This window comes from Mustelus asterias, chromosome 2 (assembly GCF_964213995.1).
Source record: "Mustelus asterias chromosome 2, sMusAst1.hap1.1, whole genome shotgun sequence".
In the NCBI taxonomy this organism is placed as follows: domain Eukaryota; kingdom Metazoa; phylum Chordata; class Chondrichthyes; order Carcharhiniformes; family Triakidae; genus Mustelus; species Mustelus asterias.
Genome location: NC_135802.1, coordinates 109,729,153 through 109,746,625, shown reverse-complemented (window position 1 = coordinate 109,746,625; position 17,473 = coordinate 109,729,153). Strand labels below are relative to the sequence as shown.

At 44.0% G+C, this 17,473-nt stretch overlaps 1 protein-coding gene across 1 annotated transcript in view; it reads right to left on the bottom strand.

Moving 5' to 3' along the window:
- spmip4 (sperm microtubule inner protein 4) overlaps positions 1–15,841 on the bottom strand; it is a 37,938-nt gene extending 22,097 nt beyond the window's left edge. Inside the window, exons 1-2 of the mRNA XM_078200586.1 lie at positions 15,792–15,841; positions 13,500–13,679 (exon numbers count right to left, since the gene is read on the bottom strand). Coding sequence (XP_078056712.1) covers positions 13,500–13,679; positions 15,792–15,841 — 230 coding nt within the window. The remainder of the gene's footprint in view (positions 1–13,499; positions 13,680–15,791) is intronic.
- Between the last annotated feature and the right edge of the window lie 1,632 nt (positions 15,842–17,473).

Below are 17,473 nucleotides of genomic sequence, written 5' to 3'. Positions count from 1 at the left end.
TTCCAGGCGTGGTTCCGATCAGTGGGGAGGGAAGGGGAGGGGTCCTCAGCCACTCTGCCTGAGATCAGTTGGGGTAAGGGGGGTCCGCTGCCACTCAGCCTGAGATTGGTGGGGGGCAAGGGCCCACGATCAGTCTGGGTGGTGGAGGGGGTGGGGGGATAAGGGGGTCAGTAATGTTGGGGGGGGTGGGACAATGTCTGTGGGGACCATGGGAAGGCATTATTCGGCCCGGGAGGGATGTAGCAGGGGAGCTGCACTCTACCATTTTTTTTCTGCGCATGTGCAGCTGGAGGCGCCGATCGGAGCTGCAGGATTTCGGGCGCGTTAAGCCCCGCCCACGGGCTTCTGCAGCACAATTTGGAATTGCTGATATTTTTTCAGGCAGAGTGCGTATGGGGGCACCTGAGAACAGGTCTAAATATCGGATCTGAAACACTCTCAGTTTCAAGTCCGTCCAGCACTTAGAATCAAAATGGTAAAATAGGGCCCTCTAAATCATAATTTCTTATTATGTGCCCAAGAAATTCCAACTGTCTCTTCCTGATCTTGGTCAGCGGAATTCCTTTGAGTCCGATTTTACCAGCACCTCTTCACTGGCAGTTTGGCCTGGCCACGATATTGTCATCATTCACCTCAAACATCACAATTCTGCAGGTTCAATTCTTCTCTGTGTTGATTCACTGATCGTCCAACACTCTCTTCCGTATATCAAAATTGGCGTGAAGTTCCATTCCAGGATTCTCAGCTTTATTTTCATGGTTAATTTTGAGTTGATCATAATCTCTTTCATTTTTTGATATGCATCTTTAGCCATTCCAATCCTTCATCTTATTTCTAGGTCACAATTTCCATCCGATGTTAACATACTTCCTGGGTTACACAATGTGTCTACCTGTCTGATCTTTTCATTCTTCACTGTTCTCTTACATTCTGGTTTGATTTTCTTTTTGGACAGTACTAGACATTTTGGGCAGAATTTTCCCATCTTGCCCCCACGGGAATCGTAGCAAAGGTCTATTAACCTCGGGCGGGATTTTCCGGTCTTGGGGCGAGTGTGGCCAGAAAATCCCACCCTTTGTTTTCTGACAAATTAAGCCTAGCTATGCTGAATCACTACTCTATGCTGAATCTTTTGCAGAGTGATATTGTGGCTCTTACATTATTAGGATAGGTTGTAAATTTTGATTGTGTTCTCTTGAGTTTTGGATTGAGGAGTAATTCACTTGTGGAATTTATAATGATTAAGGGATCTGATAAGGCAGATTGTGATCATCAATTTTCTCTGGTGCCAGAATCTAAAATAAGGGGCATATTCCTAAAACTAGAATTCGGCCATTACAGAGTGAAATCAGGAAACATTTTTTCACATGAAGGTGAGAGAAACAGTGGCATTCTGCCTCCCAAAAGGCAGTAGATGTTGGCTGAAATTTTCCGTCCATTCCCGCTGGTGGGATTTTCCGGTTATACCAATGGCAACCCAGCAGCAAATGGTGCGAACAATGGGAAAAGCCATTGACAGAGGCAGGACCGGAGGATCTCAGTGCCAGCCAATGTCAGGGCACCTCCATCACCACAAAACATGCCATGGTGGGGTCGGGGGAGAGGTGGGGGGGCGGGGGGGATTGGGGGGGCGGGGGGCGGTGGGTTCCTCCATTGAGCTAATCAAAATTCTCAGAACTCTGATAAATTTTTGTTAGGTAAGCTTATCAAGGGATACAGAACGAAAATGGCTAAAAAGAATTGAGGTACAGAACTTAATTTAATAGTGGGCCAAGTTTTTGGAAAATCAATGTTGAGTAATATACATTCCCACAATGAAGAAATGGAAGGGCAGACAAAGGTAGAACTTCTCCATGACTAAAGATAAGCAGAATAAAATCAAACAGAAAAAGGAGACTTATGATAAATGTTCATAATTCAGTTGAGATTCAAGCTGAATACAAAACGTATAAAGGACAATTGAAAAAAGAAACAAGACAATTTTTAATACATCACGTCAAAAGAAACACAAGTTTTTTGTGTACTAAAAAGGTGGGGTTGATTTGAGATCAAAAAGGAGGTCTTTGAGAGGCAGACAGCATGTGTTGTTATATTAAATTTATATCTATCATCACTAATAAGGAGAATGCTGTCAATGTCACGATAAATGAGGAGATACTGGAGAAGTTGGATCAGATAAAAATGAAGAGGAACAAAAAGTCAAAGTCAAAAAATCACCTGATTCAGGTGCGATCATCCTAGGTTGTTAAATAAGGGTGGAAATTGCAGACATGTTAGCCACAATCTTCTAATCTGAGAAAGATGCCAGAGGACCAGAGGTTTGCAAATGTTACACCAGTGTTCAAAATAGAGGTGAGGAATTTATCCAACAGCTCACTCTAATGTCAGTGGTGGAGAAACCTTTATAATCCTGGACAAAATTATTGGCAAATGAAAAAATACGCATCCATAAATGAAATCCAACACAGATTTGTTGAAGGCAAGTTGTTTTTAATTAAAAAGACTGAGACCCTAGTAAAGTAATAGAAGGGATTGAGGAGTGCAGTGTATTTGATGTTGCATATATGGGCTTTCAAAAGGAAATTGATAAAGTACCACATAACAGACTTGATAGCAAAAATTAAACTCAGTGGATTAAAGTGGCAATTGCTGAATGGATACAAATTTCCTCAGGAAATTTCCACTTTGTGGTGTTAATTACATTGTTTAAATGATTGGATCGTTTAAGTTTTTTCATACAAAAAAGATAAATTATTGCAATAATCATTTATTGTGGACAAACAGGCAGTTCTTAAAATTGCATTTTAAGTTATATACAAAAATGTTCTATTCATTCGTGGGACATGGGCGTTGCTGGCTGGCATTTATTACCCATCCCTGATTGCCCTCGGAGGACAGTTGAGAGTCAAACACATTGCTGTGGCTCTAGAGTCACATGTAGGGCAGACCAGGTAAGGACGGCAGACTTCCTTCCCTAAAGGACATTAGTGAGCCAGATGGGTTTTTCTGACAATCGACAATGGGTTTCATGGTCATCAGAAAATTCTTAATTCCAGATATTTTTTATTGAATTCAAATTCCACCAGCTGCCATGGTGGGATTCAAACCTGGGTCCGCAGAACATTAGCTGAGTTTCTGATTAATAGTCTGGCAATAATACCACTAGACCATTACCTCCCCAATGTCCATGAGCAATATAAAACTTTGACCAGCTGTTTACTTACTCCAGTGCAAACTCTGTAGCAGATGGAAGCCTGAAACAGAAACAAATGGAGATGCAATTTTAGATAAGAACATAAGAACTAGGAGCAGGAGTAGGCCACTTGGCCCCTCGAGCTTGCTCCACCATTCCACAAGTTTGCAGATGACACCAAGATTGGTGGCATGGTGGAAAGTGAGGAAGGTTATCTCCAATTGCAGCGGGATCTTGATCAATTGGGCCAGTGGGCTGACGAATGGCAGATGGAGTTTAATTTAGACAAATGCGAGGTAATGCATTTTGGTAGATTGAACCAGGGCAGGACTTACTCAGTTAATGGTAGGGCGTTGGGGAGAGTTACAGAACAAAGAGATCTGGGGGTGCATGTTCATAGTTCCTTGAAAGTGGAGTCACAGGTGGACAGAGTGGTGAAGAAGGCATTCGGCATGCTTGGTTTCATCGGTCAGAACATTGAATACAGGAATTGGGACGTCTTGTTGAAGTTGTACAAGACATTGGTAGGGCCACACTTGGAATACTGTGTGCAATTCTGGTCACCCTATTATAGAAAGGATATTATTAAACTAGAAAGAGTGCAGAAAAGATTTACTAGGATGCTACCAGGACCTGATGGATTAAGTTATAAGGAGAGGCTGAATAGACTGGGACTTTTTTCTCTGGAGCGTAGGAGGCTGAGGGGTGACCTTATAGAAGTCTATAAAATAATGAGGGGCATAGACAAGGTAGATAGTCGAAATCTTTTCCCAAAGGTAGGGGAGTCTAAAACTAGGGGGCATAGGATTAAGGTGAGAGGGGAGAGATACAAAAGTGTCCAGAGGGGCAATTTTTTCACACAGAGGGTGGTGTCTGCAACAACCTGCCAGAGGTAGTAGTAGAGGCGGGTACAAGTTTATGTTTTAAAAAGCATTTAGATAGTTACATGGGTACAATGGGTATAAAGGGATATGGGCCAAATGCGGGCAATTGAGATTAGTTTAGGGGTTTTTTAAAAAAAAGGGCGGCATGAACAAGTTGGGCCGAAGGGCCTGTTTCCATGCTGTAAACCTCTATGACTCTATGACTCATTCAATAAGATCATGGCTGATCTTTTCATGGACTCAGTTCCACTTAATTTAATGGCCGCTCATCATAATTCTATTTTTGCCTTAAAAACATTCAATGAGGTAGCCTCAACTGCTTCACTGGGCAGGGAATTCCACAGATTCACAACCCCTTGGGTAAAGACGTTCCTGCTCAATTCAGTCCTAAATGTGCTCCCCCTTATTTTGAGGCCATGCTCCCTAGTTCTGGTTTCACCTGCCAGTGGAAACAACTTCCCTGTTTCTATCTTACCTATTCCCTTCATAATCTTATATGTTTCTATAAGATCTCTCCTCATTCTTCTTAATTCCAATGAGTATAGCCCCAGTCTACTCAGTCTCTCCTCATAAGCCAACCCTCTCAACTCCGGAATCAACCGAGTGAATCTACTCTGCACCCCCTCCAGTACCAGTGTATCCTTTTTCAAGTAAGGAGACTAAAACTGTACACAGTATTCCAGGTGTGGCCTCACCAGCACCTTATACAGCTGCAACATAACCTCACTGCTTTTAAACTGCATCCCTCTAACAATGAAGGACAAAATTCCATTTGCCTTCTTAATTACCTGCTGCACCTGCAAACCAACTTTTTGTGATTCATGCACAAGGCCCCTCTGCACAGCAGCATGCTGCAATTTTTTACCATTTAAATAATAGTCCATTTTGCTGTTATTCCTACCAAAATGGATGACCTCACATTTGCCAACGTTGTACTCCATCTGCCAGACCCTTGCCCACTCACTTAGACTATCTGTATCCCTTTGCAGACGTTCAGTGTCACACTTTGCTCTACCACTCATCTTAGTGTCATCTGCGAACTTTGACACACTACACTTGGTCCTGAACTCCAAATCATCTATGTAAATTGTAAACAATTGCGGTCCCATCACTGATCCCTGAGGCACACCACTAGTCACTGATCGCCAACCAGAAAAACACCCATTTATCCCCATTCTTTGCTTTCTGTTAGTTAACCAATCCTCTATCCATGCTAATACATTACCCGTAACATTGTGCACCTTTATCTCATGGGCAGTCGTTTGTGCGGCACCTTGTTGATTGCCTTCTGGAAATCCAGATACACCACATCCACTGGTTCCCCGTTGTCCACCGCTCTCGTAATGTCCTCAAAGAATTCCACTAAATTACTTAAACATGACCTGCCTTGCATGAACCCATGCTGTGTCTTCCCATTGGGACAATTTTTATCCAGATGTCTTGCTGTTTCTTCCTTGATGATATATTCAAGCATTTTCCCGACTACAGAAGTTAAGCTAACCGGCCTATAGTTACTCACCTTTTATCTACCTCCTTTTTTAAACAGTGGCATCACATTTGCTCTTTTCCAATCTGCAGGAACCGCCTCAGAGACGAGCAAATTTTAGTAAATTATCATGAGTGTATTTGCTATTTCCCCCGCCATCTCTTTTAGTACCCCGGGATGCATTCCATCAGGGCCAGGAGACTTGTCTGCCTTTAGCCCCATTAGCTTGCCTAACACTGCTTCTTTAGTGATAATAATCATTTCTAGGTCCTCACCTGTCATCAATTTTTGGCATATTATTTGTGTCTTCCACTGTGAAGACCAACACAAAATACCTGTTCAATGCCTCAGCCATTTCCTCATTTCCTGTTATTAAATCACCCTTCTCATTCTCTAAAGGACCAATGTTTACTTTAGCCACTCTTTTTCTTATAGTATATTTGTAGAAACTTTTGCTATTTGTTTTTATATTCTGAGGTAGTTTACTCTCATAATGTATCTTACTTTTCTTTGTAACTTTTTTTGTGGCTTTCCATGGACCTTTAAAGATTTCCCAATCCTCTAGTTTCCCACTAATCTTTGCCACTTTATATACATTATTTTTCAATTTGATACCCTCCTTTATTTCCTGAGATATCCGTGGCTGATTAACCCTTTAGCCAACTCCTTCCTCATCCAATTGTAGTCTCCTTTGTTTAAGATACTGGTATTTGCTATTTCCCCCGCCATCTCTTTTAGTACCCTGGGATGCATTCCATCAGGGCCAGGAGACTTGTCGACCTTTAGCCCCATTAGCTTACCTAATACTGCTTCTTTAGTGATAATGACAAATTTCCACTTATTGAGGCTAGAGGATTGAGAGGCACACACCCAAATTCTTGATCTGCACTTCCAGTAGGCAAAATGCAATGGAAAATTTGCCTTTCATTGTTAACCTCACATGAAGCTGTCACAACAATGGCTTCTCTGAGAAATGGAAATAACACATTGTGTAATAGGTGTGGTCTTTTAAGCTGGTAATGAAACAATTCTTGGAATAGAGCAGGAAAAGCTTTCAATTAACTCAAACTTAGGTAACGAAGAAACGTTTCACACTGATGTAAATAGAGTTTTGGATAATTAATCAGCCCTCCATTTGTTTTACAAATCTATTTTATATTCAATAGAACCATATTTCATAGTAAAAGAGTGAAACTTACAGCTGATCAGTGGGGCGAAGTTGACTCTTCTTCAGTTGGGTGAGATCATAATATTGATCGATAACAACGTCACTACATAGCAAACACAGTGAAGCAAATAATTAGCAGATGCTTCCACATGGATGCTCCATAAATTTGCTTGTATATCTATTATAAATGATTCAAACATACAAAATACAAATTGCTCCAATTCTGTGTGAGTCAATAATATCTTTATGAAAATTAGATGGTATGGATAAGGCTGCCTTAAAAGAATTAGGAACTCAAATTACACACAGCCAAGTAGTGGCAGGGGATGGAAGCCAGGTTGTAATATGGTGGCATGGTGGCACAGTGGTTAGCACTGCTGCCTGATAGCGCCAGTGACCCGGCTTGAGTCACTGTCTGTGTGGAGTCTGCACATTCTCCCCGTGTCCGCGAGGGTTCCTCTGGGTGCTCTGGTTTCCTCCTACAGTCCGAAAAACATACTGGTTAGGTGCATTGGCCATGCTAAATTCTCCCTCAGTCTACCCAAACAGGTGCTTGGCAACTCGAGGATTTTCACATTAACTTCATTGCAGTGTTAATGTAAACCTACTTGTGACACTAATCAATAAACTTTTAAAAAATGAAAATCATGGTGTACAGAGGATTGAGATAGAGTAAGGAATGGCATGGTCAGAGTTAGAGGGAATGTAATAAGATCCCAGTTAGATTTAAAGTTTAAAGGGGATTTAGGCAGGTTAAGTGAGTGGGCAAGAACATGGCAGATGGAATATAAGGTGCACTTTGGTAGGAAGAACAGAAACACAGGATATTTCTTAAATGGTGAGAGATTGGGAAGTGTTGATGTCCAAAGGGACTTGGTGTACTTGCTCAATGAAAGCCACCATTCAGGTGCAATGAGCAATGCCGAAGTCAAATGTTATGTTAAGCTTTATTGCAAAGGGTTTGAGTACAAGCTGCAGGTGTATAGAGCCTTGGTGAGTAATTGGCGTTCGCCATCCTGAGAGTTGGTGCGTAATGCATTACCACTGGCTCTTGGAAGCTCGTTGCCATTTAACACTCACTTGAGCATTGATTGGCAGTGGGCGGGACTTCTGTCCGCCCTTGGAAGGAAGTCCCAGCAGTGAGAACTGTTGACCAATCAGATTGGCCATTAGCTCTCCAATCAGGCACAGCCCTGCAGTGGCCAGAAGTGGTACTTCAGTGCTCTGCTTGGAACTGGAATTGGAAAGATAAGTCCCAGGGTTCAGGGGTGGGAGCATTGGGGATTCCTGAGGGGAGGGGGAGGGAGATCAGGAGATGGGCATGATTGCAGTGTCAGCGGATAGGTCGGGTTGGGCAGAGATCTCCAAGGCCCCGGAGAGGAGGACACCACAAACTCTGAGGGGTGGCCTTCAGAATGAAGCGCCCCCTCCCCACTTCCTGTCCCAGATGGAGAAAAGGTTTTTTCTCTGTTTCCCATCCTACCTACAAATTGAGGCTGGGTGGGAACAGGGCCTTAAGTGACCATTTAAGGGCCTGAACAGGTGAATGAGCAGGTTTCGCACCAGAGGCCCTGCCTGCCCAAGTGTGAAATTGTGTTTGGGTTTGGGCGGGTGGGTACCCGGGGGAAATCCCATCCATTCAATTTTCCACTTCCCCCCACCTCAGAACCCATCTTGTAGGGAGCATAAAATTCTGTCCATGGAGTTTTGTGAACAGTTTTGGTCTCCTTATCGAAGGAAGGATAGAGGGAGTGCAACAAACATTCACCAGATTAATCCCTGGGATTGTCTTATGAGGAGAGATTGAGGAGGCTGGGGCTGTACTCTTTAGAGTTTAGAAAAATGAGAGGTGACCTCATTAAAGTGTACAAAATTCTTACAAGGCTCAAAATGGTAGATGCAGGAAGGATTTTTCTTCTGGCTGGGGGGTCTCAAACCAGGGGACAGTCTTAGAATTAGAGGTAGGACATTTAGGGCTGAGTTGAGGAGGAATTATTTTAGTCAGTAGGTGGTCAGTCTTTGGAATTCTCTACCCCAGAGGGTTGCAGCGGCTCAGTCATTGAGTAGAAGATCAGCCATGATCTAGTTAAATGGCAGACCAGGCTCAAGGAGGCAAGTAGCCTACTCCTGCTCCTATGTTCTTAGAGTTGATGCAAGTGAACACAGGGAGCATAATAAATAAGATCGTTGAGCTGTAGGTCAGATCGCTATGTAGGAATATGTCACTGTGGCAATAATGGAAATCTGACTCAAAAAAGGTCAGGACTGGGTACTAAATATTCCCCAGTACAAGCGTTTTGGAAAGATAGGGAAGGGAAGAAAGGAAAGAGGGGTGGTGGTATTGATTAGGGAGAATATTGCTGTGCTGGAGAGAAAGGATGTGGTTCGCACTGCTGTCTCACAGCAAGAGGGACACGGGTTCAATTCCGGCTTGGGTCACTGTCTGTGTGGAGTTTGCACATTCCCCCAGTGTCAGCAAGGGTTTCCTCCAGGTGCTCCGGTTTCCTCCCACACTCCAAAGATGTGCAGGTTGGGGTTGATTGGCCGTGCCAAATTCTCCCTGAGTCTGCCAAGACGTGTAGGTTAGGGAGACTAGCAGGGTAAACATGGGGTGATGGAGATCGGGTCTGGGTAAGATGCTCCTTTGGAGAGTCAATGCAGACCTGATGGGCTGAATGGCCTCTTCTGCACTGTAGGGATTCTATGATTATATAATGTCCTGGAAGGATCAAGAACAACATTTATTTGGTAAGAGCTTAGAAACAATAGATGTTCTATTACACTACAGGGTGTATTCTATCAGTCATCATCTATAAGAAACAAAACAGAGGGACAAATTTACAAGGGAGTAACACAGAGATGAAAATACATATTGCGGTTTTAAAGGGGAACATCATTAACCTGACATACAATGTGATAATAACAATGTAAAGGGCAGAGAGGGGAAGCGTTACTGAAGTTTGGGAGAATTGTCCCAATGTTACTGAGCCAACAAGGAAGGATGCACTGCTGGATCTGGTTAACCATGGTTGGGAATGAGGTGGAGCAAGAATCAGTAGGAGCATATTGAGGGTACAATGATCATAGTATTATAAAGTTTAGGTTAGCTATGGAATAGGTAAAGGAGCAACCTGGAGATAAAAATAATTAACTGGGGATGGCCAATTTCAATGGAATGAGAAAAGGGGCTGTCTCAAGTAAATTGGAATGGAGCGGTGGCTGGCAAAATTGGAATGGAACAATGGGCTTTCTTTAAAGAGGAGATAGTTCAGGTACACCCGTGTTCAAAAAGAGGTGCAAGGAGAAACCCCTTTACAATAGCCCAGGCAGTTTAACCATGGCAGTGGCAAAGCTTTCAGCCATGATACTTGAGTATAAAATTAACAGGTACTTGGGCAAGTATGGATTTATTAAAGAAAGTCAGCACTGATTTGTAAAGACAAATGATGTTTAACTAACATTAAGTATGCCCCCCACCCACTCCCCCGATCCCCACTATGTGTGGGTGAGGTTTGAGGATGACGAATGCCATGGGGGTGGGAGGGGGGAGTGTGTGTGTCTTATGTGGAGGGTTGGGGGGGTGAGGGGTTGGAGTTCCCTGTGTGGTCAGGAGTGTTAGGGAAGTCCCATGTGGAGATTGGTCTGGGGGTTTAAAATAATTACCCTCAAGTTAGAAGAGGTTTAATTTCTAACTTTTTCAGAATAACTATTAGTGTAACATTGGCAGAACCATCCAAAGTTAATGATGTAAATCGCTTTGTCCGATGGCTCACAGTGCACCGCAATAGTCCAGGGGAAGGAAGTTAGTGCTTCTGGACTATTGCCAGGTAAACCCTTACCTGGGCACCTCCGAGGGAGATTCCCTCACGGATCTTTGGGATACTCCCCAAATCTGATGCTGGGGAGCCAGGAAGTTACGGACCAATGAATCATGGTAGGACAATATTAGGATGTGTTGTGCTGGCATTTTGGGCATAACCAGCAAAAAGTACATCAATTGAGCAGTGAGACAGATGTGTCCAATCTGTGCTGTTAAATGTTTCAAATTGTCCACGTTTAAACATAGAGTGGAACATTCTCCCTCCTGGTATCTCCATCAATATGTCGTAAGAAGTCTCACAACATCAGCTGAAAGTCCAACAGATGGAACGATGCGTTTCTGAATGGAGGGCTGTGACAAGTGGCATTCCTCAGGGATCAGTGCTGGGACCTTTGCTGTTTGTAATATATATAAATGATTTGGAGCAAAATGTAACTGGTTTGATTAGTAAGTTTGCGGACGACACAAAGATTGGTGGATTTGTGGATAGCGATGAGGACCGTCAGAGGATACAATAGGATATAAATCGGTTGGAGACTTGGGCGGAGAGATGGCAGATGGAGTTTAATCTGGATAAATGTGAGGCAATGCATTTTGGAAGGTCTAATACAGATGGGAAATATACAGTAAATGGCAGAACCCTTAAGAGTATTGATAGGCAGAGGGATCTGGGTGTATAGGTACACAGATCACTGAAAGTGGCAACGCAGGTAGAGAAGGTAGTCAAGAAGGCATACGGCATGCTTGCCTTCATCGGCCGGGGTATTGAGTTTAAAAATTATCAAGTCATGTTGCAGCTTTATAGAACCTTAGTGCTTCTGGCCTGATTTTACCATTTTCATTCTAAGTGCTGAATCTGGGCGCAATTCAGATCCGACTTGGAAATCTGCTTTCAGGCACCCCCATTAGCACTTAACCTGAAAACAAAATCGCCAGTCCGAATCGTATTGTGGGCGGGGCTTAGCGGGCCCGAAACGATCGGAGCTCTGAACTGCGCATGTGCAGTTAGAAAATAATTTGAAAAAGCGCGCCCGTGTCAGATTGTTCCCGGGCCGCAGAAAGTGGCCTGGAAGCAATGGTCCCCACAGATATCACTGTCCCCCTTACCCACCCACCCACCCCTGCTACCCAGACCAATTGTGACCCCCTGCCCCCTTCCTTCCCACCGATCGCCCGCAGACTGGCAGTGAACCCCCCCACCAAAGCTCCATCTTCCCCCCCCCACCCCCTGCCACCCACCAATGAGCGATCGGGCCTCCGGCACCCCCCCCTTCCGCAGGATACATCTTACCCGCCTCCCTCCCCCCCACCCAGAATGATCTGGCCTCACACCCCCCCCCCCCCACCCTCCCCCAGAAAAACATCTGACCCACCTCCTCCTCCCTCTCCAACCACTCACCAGAGACTGGTCTGGCTCGCCAGTCTTCCCCCAAAACCAGACAACGGTCGCCTCCCCCATCAGCAGACAATGATCGCCCCTCCACCCCCCACCATCAAACAATGATCACCCCCCCCACCACCAAACAACGATCGATCCCCCCACCACCACCAGACAATGATCATCCCCCCCACCACCAGACAATGATCGGCCCTCCCCCCCCAACCAGACAACGGTCTGGCCTCACTCCCCCTCCTCCCCCCCCCCCCCCCCCCTCCAGAAAATGATCTGGCCTCACTCTCCACCCCCCCAGAGAATGATCTGACCTGCCTCACTCCTCCCCCCCCCACCACCGCTCTGAGTCAGAGAGCCGTTGGAAGCGCTGAACTGGCTTCTTTAGCAGCTGGAGCACCTGATTCAGACTTTTATTCAGCAGGTCCATTACGGCGCGATTCCGGATCGGCGAACGTGGTGGTAAAGGGGGCAATGCTGATAAAGTTGGGCAGGCGGTTCATTAATTCAATTAAAATGCATGCAAATATATTTAAATCGCCGTTGCGCCTATTTCGGGCGCGAATTGGATCGCTGCCATTCCCGGGTCTCAGTAAAGTGGTCATCTGTTCAGACATGGGCGCAGATCGCATTAATGGCCTCACACCCGACTTTACCACGTTTTCGCACCCGTTTTTGGGTGCGACGCAATGATAAGATAGGGCCCATAGTGTTCAATTCTGGTCGCCACACTACCAGAATGATGTGGAGGCTTTGGAGAGGATACAGAAAAGATTTACCAGGATGCTCCTGGTATGGAGGGCATTAGCTATAAGGTGGAGTTGGAGAAACTTGGTTTGTTCTCACTGGGACGACGGAGGTTGAGGGGCGGCCTGATAGAAGTCTACAAGGTTATGAGAGGCATGGACAGAGTGGATAGTCAGAAGCTTTTTCCCAGGGTGGAAGAGTCAATTACTAGGGGGCATAGGTTTAAGCTGCGAGGGGCAAGGTTTAAAGGAGATGTACAAGGCAAGTTTTTTACACAGAGGGTGGTGGGTGCATGAAACCCGCTGCCGCGGGAGGTAGTGGAAGCAGATACGGTAGTGACTTTTAAGGGGCGTCTTGACAAATACATGAATAGGAAGGGAATAGAGATATATGGTCCCCGGAAGGATAAGGGGTTTTCGTTCAGTCGGGCAGCATGGTTGGTGCAGGCTTGGAAGGCCGAAGGGCCTGTTCCTGTGCTGTAATTTTCATTGTTCCTGTTCTTTGTTTATTTGGAATCACGAGCTTTCGGAGCACTGCTCCTTCATCAGATGAGTGGGGCCACTCACCTGAGGAAGGAGCAGCGCTCTGAAACCTCGTGATTCCAAATAAACCTGTTGGACTTTAACCTGGTGTTGTGAGACTTCTTACTGTGCCCACCTCAGTCCAACGCCGCATCTCCACATCATCAGTATGTAGTGATTGAAATATCACTTACAACAGTTGTCACCAGGATTTCAGCTGCAATAAAATAGTTTCCAAAAAATTAATTAAAACATTTAATTAACCATAACAATTTAAATAGGCCACAAACCTAGGAAGAATGTGTCCACCGTAACCAAAATGTCTGTGTCCCTTCCCCATTAATGTGAGAGGCTCAGCCTTTGTTCTGTGACTATCAGGTAAGTTTAATGATCCACTACCTCCATATTCTCTCTCAGTGCCCCAAGGAGTCCGGGGAACCTTTGGAGCAGTTTCCAAATATGCATCATACCTAGGGACAAAGAAAAAGCATAGTGTGCTCAGTGCGTTAGAATGATGTAATGTCAGATTTACTTAAGTTAAGATAACCAAAGATAAATTGATGTCAGGTTTTCATAAGGGGATTTCAGATCACTATCTGTAGATAGAATATGTATGTATGTACACCTTTAATGGACTGTTGCTTAGGTATGCAAATGACTAAAATTAAGCATTATAGTAACAAAGAAGCGTCAGCAGACTCTGTTAAACAAAGTTTATATCCTATTATTATCTAGCATGTGATTATAGCTACTCACAACGTTGACAGGTTTGTTTAATGAAACGAAGCAAGATATTTTTCGTATTTTGCAATTTGGCTTTTTATTTTTTTTAATGGGGACAGTAATCTGTCTTTTAACTGTTCATTTGAATGTTGTCTGCTAGACAGACACAGTTAAAGAAAACAGATTCACTGCATGTTTGAGCATTCCTATCCACCATACATCCTCCAGTCGATCTTGTGTGAAAGTCAACTCCCAACTTTTGGCTAAAAAATACGGAACTTTTGTTACTTATTCCACTCACCGAAGTCAACCTTAATCATTGCTAGAATCCTAAAATCAAACACCATTGAAGGTGGCTATTCAACTCCTCGTGTCTCCGCAGACCAACACGTGATAAAGGGAAGTTTTGGCTCCCTTTCAGCTACTTTTGGGGGCAGGGTTGGTGGGAACAGTCCCAACCTGGCAACCCTGCAATAGCGAGGCGACCAAGAGGGTGAATTTCAACCCTTCAAAACTATCACTCGTGTAAAATTCAACCTCCTACTTTTTGGCTAAAAAGGTAGTCTTAGAAACTGAACGTTTACACAAGAGTAAATGACAATTAGGCTGTTAACCTGTATCCCCCCTGATGTATCATCACCACCACCTAGTGGGCACTCTGAGATATAACACTAAGAGTGCATTAACTCCTTTGCATTCCAGTGTGTTGTCTTACTCATTTCCCACTCATCTGATTCCAACATTTGTCCAGTTGAAGAGTATAATTCTTGATGATAGTTTCAATTTGCATTTGTATCACGGGGCATGAATGGATTCAATATTCAGTAGAGCAGCTTTTGCAAGAAATTGCTATCTTAAAGAGATAATAACAGTGGTATTGCTAAAAACAAATGGATACACATTCTTTTTAATAAATAGTAAATGTTGCACCGTTCCAATGTAGAACTGAATTTATTTTCTCCAATGCAAGTCTCATTGTTTTCCACTCCTGCAAAATTTGATGAATTAACGCCTATTCTTTTGACCTAAACCCAGCAATATATTACTCGTAAAATATTCTGCTGTACACCTCGTCAGGCACTTATTAAAAGGCAAACACAAAGTAACCTTAAAACTATTGACAAAAATCAGTCAATAATAACTTGACTTAAATTTTCTAATACACACAATTAACCTTACCAGTGCTCGCATGTATTAAAAAGTTATAGAAACATAGGACTTAGGCGCAGGAGAAGGCCATTCAGCCCCTCGAGCCTGCTCCACCATTCAATAAGATCATGGCTAATCTGGTTTGTGATCTTGACTCCACTTTGCTGTCTGCCCCCCATAACCCTTAACTTCCTCCCTCCCCCCGTCTGTCAATATCTGTTTAACTAAACCTTGAATCAATTCAATGATTCAGTCTCCACAGCTTTCTGAGGGTGAGAATTCTACAGACTAATGACCCTCAGAGGAAAAAAAAATCTTCTCACCTCGGTTTTAAACAGTAATCTCCTCACCTCAGTTTTAATCCTATTCTTTAAAACTCCCCCTTAGTTTAGTCTCTCCCACAAGGGCATACGTCCTCCTGGCATCTATCCATCAAATCTCCTCAGGATCTATTAATATGTTTCAATAAGATTCCTTCTCATTCTTCTAAACTCCAATGGATATAGGCCCAATCTGTCCAATCTTTCTTCATAAGATAAGCCATTCATTCCAGGAATGAGTTGAGTGAACCTTTGCTGAACTGCTTTGAACACTATTATATCTTTTTCAAACAAAAAGTTGTGGAAAACATACTGTTAACTTTCTCAATATGCTTGAGCAAGGTTCCCCACCACCAGCATATAATATGAAAACACAGAGCATTCTTTCACCTTCTCCTCTTTTGGTGCATGTTACGATGGCCACAAAGGCCAGGGGGCATCATCGACAGATCTCCCCGTGGACTTTGTGGAGAACAAGCTTCCTTATGGTGTTAGCAGAGGCTCGCCCAATGAGAAGAGGTCAGCGGGGGCATTTGAACCATGCAAGTATCCCCTCTTCCAGAGGCAGGGACATTACAACTGAATTGCATCATCACAACAAAAGCTGCCCCTATAATGGTAGAATTACTGGTGAATGGCCATCCTTTGAAAATGGATGTGGACATGGGAGCTGCAGTCTCCGTTATCGGTGAACAGACATATAAGTACTTCCAATCTGGCATCCAACTCCTGAGATTGGAAGATACGAAGGCCACCTACACGGGGGAACCTTTACAAATAAAAGGCGCCACAATGGCCCCAGTAACTGTAGGCAACAATCAGCTCATCTCTCACTCATTGTTGTACAGGGGCATGGGCCAAGCCTTATGGGGAGAGATTGGCTTCAGCAGATCCAGCTCAAATGGTTGGAGATCTTCAGGCTAAGCATGGGGGACTGTCTAAGTTATTAGTAGATACCCTGTAGTTTTCCAAGAGGGCCTGGGGAAGAAGAAAGGAGCCAAAGCCAAGATCTACGTTGACCCTGGCGCTACACCTGGGTATTTCAGAGCAAGACCAGTTGATACTCCATGCTGGACAAGGTGGAAAATGAAGTAAGGTGCCTTGAAAGTTGGGTATGATTAGGACTGTGCAATTTAGGTTAGGTGAAATGGTCATGCCAAATTCTCTCTCAGTGTACCCGAACAGGCGCTGGAGTGTGGCGACTAGGGGATTTTCACAGTAACTTCATTAACATAAGGCTACTTGTGACTAATAAATAAATTTTACTTCACTTTATTTGCAGAATGGGCTGTGCCCATTCTTAACCTTGACAAATCAGCTCGCCTTTATGGGGATTATAAACTAAAGATCAATAAGATCTCCAAACTCAATAGTAACCTCATGCCTCAAATTGAAGATTTGTATGCAAATTTAACAGGCGGCAAGATATTCTCCAAGTTGGACATGAGCTATGCCTATCTTCAGCTTGAATTGGACAAGCCCTCCCAGAAATATATGACGATCAACATACATAAGGGACTCTATGAGTATACCCATTTGCCCTTTGAGGTCTTGTCAGCGTATGCCATTTTCCAAAGAGTTATGGAGAACATCATTCAAGGGCTATCCAAGGTGGCAGTAAACCTAGATGACATCTTGGTCACAGGGGCTTTGGAACTCGAAGAGGTTTTGCAGAGATTTTCCAGAGCAGGAGTTTGCTTGAAGAGTGAGATATGCGTTTTACAAGTGGCTGAAGTAACCTACTTAGGCTACCGAGTAGATGGCAGGGGGTTACATCCAGTAGAGAACAAGGTAAAGGCCATCAAGGAAGCACCAACTCCAAGGAAAACCATGGAGTCAAAATCCTTCCTAGGATTAGTCAATTATTATGGAAAATCTATCCTGAATTTGGCTCCCATGCTGGCCTCCTTACACGCCCTGCTACGAAAATACCAGAGTTAGTCCTGGGAAGCTGCGCAGGCAGAGGCTTTTTCTAAAGTTAAACATTGGTTATTATCATCTAGCTCACTGGCCCATTTCGACCATAAGGAAGAACTTCCAATGACTTGTGGCTTTCCCCATTCAGGGCTGGA